Genomic DNA, 9,308 nt, shown 5'->3' with positions numbered 1-9,308 from the left:
CTGGTAGATGACCTCCAGTGGCACCTGGATTGAAGCAGCTCGGCAGTACTGATGTTTGACCTATCGGCAGCGTTCGATGCGGTCGACCATCAGTTGCTGACCCGCCGTCTCGCTGACGCGGGGATTCAGAGGTTGGCCTTACAATGACTTTCCTCTTTCCTTGATGGTCAGGGACAAAGGGTGGCGATTGGGGGTGAACTGTCCCGGAGACATGCGCTTGACTGCGGGGTGCCTCAGGGGGCGGTGCTCTCCCCGATGCTGTTTGACATCTACATGTGCCCCTTGCCCAGATTGCCTGGAGGTATGGGCTGGGTTGTCACCAGTACGCTGATGACACTCAGCTCTATCTGCTGATGGATGGCTAGCCTGACTGCGTCCCAGAAAATCTGGACCTGGCGCTGCAAACCGTGGCTGGATGGCTTAGGCTGAGTAGACTGAAGCTAAATCCAGCGAAGACAGAGGTCCTTTGCCTGGGTCGCGGTGGTCTGGGAAGGGAAATTCCCCTACCGGCCTTTGATGGTGCACCACTAACAATGGCGAACAAGGTCAGGAGTTTGGGGGTACTACTGGAGCCTGCCTTGACAGTGGAGGCCCAGATAGCAGCCACTGCTAAATCCTCATTTCTTCATCTTAGGCGGACAAGGCAGTTGGTCCCCTTCCTAGAGCATGGCAACCTGGCAATAGTGATCCATGCAACGGTCACCTCAAGGCTGGATTACTGTAATGCCCTCTACATGGGGCGGCCCCTGTGCCAAACCCGGAAGTTGCAGCTAGTGCAGAACGCTGCAGCCTGGCTATTATTAGGGCTTCCCCGGTGGGAGCACATTCAGTCAGGACTGCGGGAACTGCACTGGCTGCCAATAGTATACCGGGTTCGTTACAAGGTGCTGGTTATCACCTTTAAAGCCCTATATGGCCTAGGACCTATCTACCTACCGTCTCTCCCCACATGTTCCCCAGAGAGTACTTAGATCTGGATCACAAAATCTGCTAGTAATCCCCGGGCCAAAGGAGGCCCGACTGAAATTGACCAGAGATAGGGCCTTTTCAATCACAGCCCCCTGCTGGTGGAACAAGTTACTGAATGAAGTGAGGGCCTTGCGGAACCTTGGGCAGTTTCGCAAGGCCTGCAAGACTGTCCTCTTCCGGTTAGCATACAACTGACTGGCATTTAAGAACTTCGGAAGAAGCTGGTCACCATCAGATTAGCACCAAATTAATAGACTGTCTCTGTTTCTTCTGTCTTAATTGTTTTAACTTCTGTAAATTATTGAATATGTATTTTAATAATTATTAATTTTATTATTCTATGTTTTTATGTTGTAAGCCGCCCTGAGCCCGCCTCGGTGGGGAGGGCGGGATATAAATCAAATAAATAAATAAAATCAATATCAAATTCAGCGTAGCTGGCCAGATTTATCTCTGATTTATAATCAGTTATGATGCTGCCTGAAAGGTGGGGACTGACTTTGTTTTCAGGAAATCTTTCATAGGACTTTTTTTTTAGTGTCCCCCAAATTTTCCATAGTTTTTTTTTACCAGGAAAAAAACTTTTAAAAAGTTTCTTGGGAAAACCCCCCATGTTTTTATAATATTTCTATTTTTTCCCCAGGCCTTCGTGTCTCTTGCAGCATCTCTCCCTTGTGACTTCAGACTGCACTAAAATAATGAAATTGTGGTCTTGTTCCTGCAACCAATCTGCTGAAGGCTATCAAACTAACTTGTGGTACTTTGTTTTAACATGATTATTGCCTTTAAAACATGTTTAGTTCAAAATGTTTTGACTGCTTTTTAAAGAAGCTTCTCTTCTCAAAGAACAAGAGCCTACACTTGAAAACAACTGTTATTTCTTCAACATACAAACCCTCATTCTAGGTTTGTGAATTATTGTTTGCAGTTTGGGGGCTTGAAATAATGTAAAAATATGGCTTGAAAAATACTGAAGCTATACTCCCAATTATGCTAAATACAGGAACTCTGTTGTATCACTGAGAAACCAGTCTGAGCTGCAGATTGAACTCTGTGAAAGCAAAACCATTGTTTGGCACTCCTCAGCTTTTAAGCTGTGAGCCAAAATGAGTAGCTATTTGGAAATGGCAGACAATAAAATGCCTGCAGAAAACATGGATATTCAAATGAAGAATGAACACGATCTGGATGCTTTTCAGGAAGATATTGAGATGAGTGGTGGATCAAATGGAAATGATACTAATGAAGACAAATCCATTGGATGCAAGTCTTGTAGTAATGAAGTTGATGAAAACAGAAAAGAAACAGCTATGATTGTGGAATCCTTAGACAGCTGTAAAAGGTACTTTGTAATTCTGAAGCTAAACTGTGACTCTAATCCTTGAATTGTGCATACTAGGATGTTCTACATCTTTTACCAGCGTAGCTACAGAATTGTTTGTTATAGGATTACCAATCCCCAGGTGGGGGCAGGGGATCCCCCGGTTTGGAGGCCCTCCTCCCACTTTAAGGTTATCAGAAAGTGGGGTGGGAGGAGGGAAATGTCTGCTGAGCACTCCATTATACCCTGTGGAGACTGATTCCCTTAGGGTATAGTGAAGAATTATCCTGGGGCTCTGGAGGGACTGTTTGCTGGAGGGGTACCAAATTTTCAGCATAGCATCTGGTGCCATTCCTCAAAACACCCCCCAAGATTTGAAAAGATTGGACTAGGGGGCCCATTTCTATGAGCCCGAAAAGATGGTGCCCCTATCCTTCATTATTTCCGAATGTAAGGAAGGCATTTAAAAGGTATGTTGTCCCTTTAAATGTGATTGCTAGAACTCCCTTTAGAGTTCAGTTGTGCTTTTCACAGCCTTGCTTCTGGTTCCACCCCCAAAGTCCCCAGATATTTCTTGAGTTGCATCTGGCAACCCTAGTTTCTTCTGCTTTGCTGCCTGTCATTTGAATTACAATATATTTATTTGTGGAGATAAGCTGGAGTATAAATATTCGAAATAAATAAATATCTCATGTTATCAGTAGTATAGTTGATTCTGTGGTGGCAGAACATCTTTTAAATTGGTACAAAGATTAGTCATTTTCAGTTCCTTATCATGAAGTTTATTTCATTTCTCTAACCAGAGGACGTGGTAAGCTAGGGCAGTTGCTAGAAGGCATTACTGTCACACAGGGCTTTTTTATAGGAAAAGTCCAGCAGGAACTCATTTGCATATTAGGCCACACACCCCTGGCGCCAAGGCAGCCAGAACTGCATTCCTGCTCAAAAAAGGCCCTGCTATCACAATTAAAACCCCTAAATGTAGCATTAAAACAAAGAACAAATGTGTGTGACCTCCAGTGACCTTCAGTCACATTGCATAACAAGACTTTTTTAGAAATATTTATAAACTTGTTTCATTTTCTCAGAAAAGCTTTATTTCTGTGGACCAATGTTTTTGTTCTTAATGTGATATCTAACATAGTGTATCACTGAATTTCACCTCTTCGATCAAAATACTAGTTTTTAAAAATGCCATATTTATGTATACACTTACATTGAGACAACTGTACTGTGCTGAGACTTTTCTTTTAAAGGCCTGGGTTGAGACAGTTCCATTGAAGAATGGGCTGTACAGACAGTCTCTCTACTTTGGGCTTTGTGCATATAGATTACTTGATATCATAACTGGTTTAGAGACTGAGGAGTTGCATGCTCCACGCTGCCAGACCTCTTCTTCCAGGAAGCTGTGATGAATTTGTTTGCTTAGCAATAACTGTAGTTGGGCTTAGTAGCAATGTAAACTTAAGCCACATTTAAGACTGATAGTAGAGAATTTTCACCCTAAAGGACCAGAGCCTGAAGACACAAGTCCATGGTCCTTTAATTGTGAATTAAGAGGAAGGAAGCAAAGGCCCTTTGAGTTTTGCCATTTACTGCATCATAACTTTACTGGCAATTAGAACTGATATCACTGCTCATCGTAGCCTTATTATAAAACTGTGGAAAGTTAATTGGTCCACTGGTCTGATCTGGTGGGGCTATTATGTTTCCCAGATACTTTCACCAGTTCTATTGGTGCTGTTTGTTTCTGACATCCTTTGAAACAACACAAGTCAATTAAAATTTAGTTGGCTTGTTCCAACATGGTGTTTAATATGTACGTGCTGGACTTGCTGAAATCCTGTACAATTACTCAGCCTAAGTGTAATGTCAATGGGATTAGAAAGTGTCTCTTCATAGGATTACACTGTTGGATGCCTAATGATGGTACATTCAGAATGTTATCCATGTAGCAACAATTACTAAGTAAATGAAGAACTGACAGACCATATTTTTAGATAGTCTGTGTAATACAAAAATGACAAACCTTTAATATCTTGAGCAGCTTACTGGCCTTTTTTTTCATTAAAATTATCCTTACGCTGTTAGTTTAGCATGCATTAAAAACATGGGCTTTGCACAGTACAGAATTTTAAAACAATTGTGTTTGTTTTACCTTGTTTAGCAGTGACTTATCTTCTAAATCCAAAACCCAGAAGGAACTGATAAAAACATTGCAAGAACTGAAAGGCCATCTTCCTCCAGATAAAAGGATCAAAGGCAAATCTTGTATCCTGGCAACTCTAAAGTATGCACTTAGAAGTATTAAGCAAGTTAAAGGTAAACATATTAAATTTCCATTAATACTAGTGAAAATTAAACTGCACTGTTGGACTACAGAAGGAAGATTTTTAATATAGAGTTTTGCAGCTGCCTGGATGCATATCCTAGCAATTTTTAAAAACCTGAACTGAAATGCATTTTGCTTATTTTTTGTTGTTGTTCTTCAGTGTGCACATACATTTTTAAAAGTTAAAGCTATTGCAGAATGACATCAAATTAACTGCCCTTTTTGTGTATGTAAATGGTGCCACCTGGTCACACCGAGGTAAGCTAGCAAAGCAAGTAGCAAAAACCTTAGAGGCACCTCTTCTTCTATATAAGAACATAAGAAGAGCCCTCCTGGATCAGACCAGTGATCCATCTAGTCCGGCATCCTGTCTCACACAGTGGCCAGCCAGTTTGAGATAGTTTGTCCCTTCTCAGCATGTTTTAAAAGACTGGAAATCCTGATGTTTGTATTCATGTGCTGGGGACTTACCAAAATAAGCCCTGGATGGGTAGCCATGGTTGTCTGTAGCAGTAGAAAAGAGCAAGAGTACAATAGCACCTTAGAGACTAAGAAAATCTAGTCTTTAAGGTGCTACTGTACCGAAATTTACTTGTACCGATTTCTCACTAGCTTTGCTCTACCCCCAGGCTTCTGTTTTTCCATGGCGCAAGCAATCGATTTCCCACCAGTTGCTCTGCGGGCGCATTTTGAAGTGCATCTCCCTCCAGTTCTCCTTGCGGTGTCCTAATCTTTAAAAAACAGCATCACAAAGCTGTGAGGGGAACTGGAGGGAGCTACGCTTAAAAATGCACCCACAGAATAACTGGTGGGAAATTGATCACTTGCACTGGAGGGGGAAACAGACGCCTGGAGGTGGAGCAATGCTAGTGAGAAATCATCCTTGCTCTTTTCTACTGCAAAAGGAGCCCTGTAAAAATTTAAAATAAATGTTGGTAGGGCAGTGTTTTAGAGCCCCTGCTGCTTTATTAAAATTACTATTTTTAAATTTATTTAATAGGCTTATATTCCGCCTTTTCCCGTAAACAGGCTCAAGGCGGATACTAGTGGGTGAAACATTCAAGCATGTCAATCTGCCATGAGTGTAGGATGTCCCATTATGATCGTTGGGCAGAGTTCTACCACAATGCCTTTGTTCCTTTGAGATTCTCAGAACAAGCCTTGTTCCAAGGCAGCTTTCAAATATGGCAGCATATTAACGCTTTTGTCATCATTGCTTGACAGTTTATTGTATTCACTGCATGTGTACTCCAGTGGGAAGTGCTTATGAATATCCCATAAAGGAGGGTTATATGGGAGTCAATCATCATGAAATATTAGATTCACTTTCAAGTTCCCTATGTCTGCTTACTAAGGATATCAAACCTTTGGAGTACAGAAAACAAATCTAGCTTGTTACGCTGAGGAAGACAATTGTGTAGGTTGTGGCTTGTTTAGTTAGAGAGTATAATGAAGTTTGAGTTCTTTTTCTACTGTAATCAGAACTCCATTTTTTTTACTGGACTCAGTATAAACAGTACCATTTTAAACATATATGCTGTTTACTTTCCTCACATAGCAAATGAAGAATATTACCAGATGATGATGATTAACAAGACCTATCCTTGTAATCTTGATATATTATCTTATACTGTGGAAGAGATCGATAATATTACTACAGAATACATCATGAAGAATGCCGTGAGTAGCCTCACACCTTTTAAAGGTTGCATCAAGAGTTTCAGCAGTTGTGGGGGGGAGTAAATTGTAGCCTTTAAAGGAAACCAGATTCAACAGTAATCACACAATAGATAATCAGGAATATTTTATATGGGGTTGATTCTATGAATTTAGACAGAGCATGAAAAGGAAGGTAGGAAGGGTTGCATCAGTGCTTAGTTCCCACGACCCCTTCTTACACATCCAGAGAAATGCTGTTAACCACTTTGGGGGTCAGGCGGCAATTTGTCTCCAGACCAGTTTCAACAGAGATCCTGGAGATTTGTTTGTTTTTTGCCATCTTCAGGGCTTCAGGGTCACTGGGGGTGTGGGGAGAGTGCTTTTGAATTTCCTGCATTGTACAAGGGGCTGGATTAGATGACCCTGGAGGTCCCTTCCAACTCTATGATTCTATGGGGCATACTGGCTGCTAGCCCTGACCTAAATAGCCCAAGTTAACCTGATCTCATCAGATCTCTGAAACTAATCAGTGCTGGTCAGCCCTGGCTAGTATTTGGATGAAAGATCACTAAGGAAGTCTCAGGTTGCTACACAGAGGTAGGCAATAGTAAACTGCCTCTGAACACCAGAGGGCCAGTGTGTTAAACTGTTTTATAGAATATTTTTATTTATATTTTGTATTTATGTTGACAGATAGATCTTTATTGGCATATCGATTTATGTTGTTAACTGCCCCAAGCCCTGATTGCCAGGGAAGGGATGGGATAAAAATAAGAAATAAATCAATAAATAAGATGTATTTTGCCTTGAAAACCCTATGGACACATTATTTCTTACAAAGACCACATTTGTAAAATATAATGCATCCATCTGCCAAAATATTAGTAGGAAAATATATTGGCATTGCTTTATGGACTTTCAAGAGACTTTTTTGGTTTGCAGACTTGTACAGGCAGTGTTCAGCAGTATTATTTCTTACTCCTTCCAGAGAAAGTTCCTTAGCCCTAGACAAAATTGATTAAACTTCTTGGAATGGGTATAATACTCCTAATCCCATAACTATGGTTAAGAGGTCAGGAAAAGGGAATGTTGGTATTCTTTTAACCGTCTCCTAACACGTACATCACCAGTTGCTATGTATTGTCTGTCAACATGGACCATAGTTGTGATTGGCTTCAAATCCGGGTTAAATGAGAGCCAGTTTGATGTAGTGGTTAAGTGTGTAGACTCTTACCTGGGAGAACCAGGTTTGATTCCCCACTCCTCCACTTGCAGCTGCTGGAATGGCCTTGGGTCAGCCATAGCTTTTGTAGGAGTTGGCCCCACCCACCTCACAGGGTGTCTGTTGTTGGGGGGGTTGGGAGGTAAAGGATATTGTGACTGCTCTGAGACTCTAAGATTCAGGGTATAAGACGGGATATAAATCCAATTTCTTCTTCATCTTCTTCAAAGCAAATACTGTTTAATGTTAGGAAAAAGTTCAGCATTTACTGGGATTTATAACTCTGAATATGTTTGTTTGCTTTTGCTACAATATATTGGCAGTTGCTAATGTGGTAACAAAACTCCCCAAGTTTATCTTGTTTCCTTAGTCCTGTTTTATAGCACAGAATAAATATTTCTTAGTCAGGTGGATTTTTCCAGACTAAAATGTTTAAATTATGTTTTGGGAATTTGTTTGTGTGTGCTAGGATATGTTTGCTGTTGCTGTTTCTTTGGCTACTGGAAAAATCCTGTACATATCAGATCAGGCTGCTTCCATTCTTCACTGTAAGAAAGACTTCTTTAAAAATGCCAAATTTGTGGAATTTCTGGCACCCCAGGATGTCAGTGTGTTCTACAGTTCTACTACGCCCTACAGATTGCCATCTTGGAGTTTTTGCAATGGAGTGGGTAAGTTTGAAACAATTGCTGCAATAACATACCTTAGAGCAGTAACGGCTGTCACCAACAAATCTGAAAGAGTATTGCCTGCTGAACACTTTTATACATCTAGTACTCTGTATGTGTATTACCATTTAAAGACTCCACCTACTTGCCATGTCTCAAGGTATCATGGCCCCAAGCCATTTAGTGCCTTAAAGAATGAGCACTTTGAATTGTACCCAGAAACAGATAGGCAGCAGTACAGGGGTGGTGCGATCCCTATATTCAACCCTTTTAAAAGAGATTTGAAATCTCATGTTAAACCATATGCATTATTTATTCCTAATTGAACTTCAAATCATATTGATCAGTATTAAATAAGGATGATGGGAAACTTATTCAGGGATTTTTTTGACAGCAACGAAGAGATCAGGATTGCATTCCCACCCCTGCCCCAGCTTCTCATGCTTGGTAGGTAAATTTCTATTATCCTTCTGCTGCACATTGTGCCTAAATATTGCAACATTTGTGTTGGGTTGGAACCACACAAGCACAACATGCCTGTAATGGCAGATTTTAACTCTTTTCTCCAGCATCCCTAGGATCTCTGAAACAGCAATGACTTGGATGGTATACCTCCACTCCATCAGCACTTCTCTCCAGGCATTGCAGAGGCAGTCCCCCACTATGGAGTTTGCTTTCTGTCACACTGGGTACTTCTGCTTGCACAATTCAAATGTTTTTCAGTGAGCCCAAAGTACCTACCTGTGCAGAAAGGGGCTGTGCAGTAGAGGGCTGCCTCAGCAGCATCTGGAGGCAAGTGTGCTGAGCAAAGGTATGGGATCTAAGCTAAAGCTGAGTGTCAGAGGAGGATCATGGAGAAAATGCCAGCAGCCCAAGTGGCTTCAATAAGGAGAGCAGATTGTGCAGAATTTCTTTCTGCTGGCAAAAGAGATATGGCAGAGCAAGGTTTCCACTGGTGCAACAGAAAGGACCTGATTTCTGCTACTTGCGTGACCCCATCCATATTCCAAGGTGTTTTGTTCACAAGGTCCTGTGATCGCCAGTGCTGGCTTAAAGGGAGCCACCTGAAAAAAGAGACGGCAGGGTGTTCCATGACCCCAAATGCCTTCTGTTGCCACTAATATCTTCCTGTTTGTA

General features: G+C 41.5%; 1 protein-coding gene across 1 annotated transcript in view; it reads left to right on the top strand.

The window, feature by feature from the left end:
- The first annotated feature begins 1,617 nt into the window (after positions 1–1,617).
- PER2 (period circadian regulator 2) overlaps positions 1,618–9,308 on the top strand; it is a 29,215-nt gene continuing 21,524 nt past the window's right edge. Inside the window, exons 1-4 of the mRNA XM_060242162.1 lie at positions 1,618–2,311; positions 4,458–4,612; positions 6,181–6,302; positions 7,973–8,174. Of these exons, the coding sequence (XP_060098145.1) occupies positions 2,076–2,311; positions 4,458–4,612; positions 6,181–6,302; positions 7,973–8,174 (715 nt within the window). The 5' untranslated portion in view covers positions 1,618–2,075. The remainder of the gene's footprint in view (positions 2,312–4,457; positions 4,613–6,180; positions 6,303–7,972; positions 8,175–9,308) is intronic.

The sequence above is a fragment of the Heteronotia binoei genome, chromosome 6 (assembly GCF_032191835.1).
Source record: "Heteronotia binoei isolate CCM8104 ecotype False Entrance Well chromosome 6, APGP_CSIRO_Hbin_v1, whole genome shotgun sequence".
Lineage (NCBI taxonomy): Eukaryota > Metazoa > Chordata > Lepidosauria > Squamata > Gekkonidae > Heteronotia > Heteronotia binoei.
The sequence above is the reverse complement of the archived record's forward strand: the minus strand, read 5'-3'. Positions and strand labels throughout refer to the sequence as shown.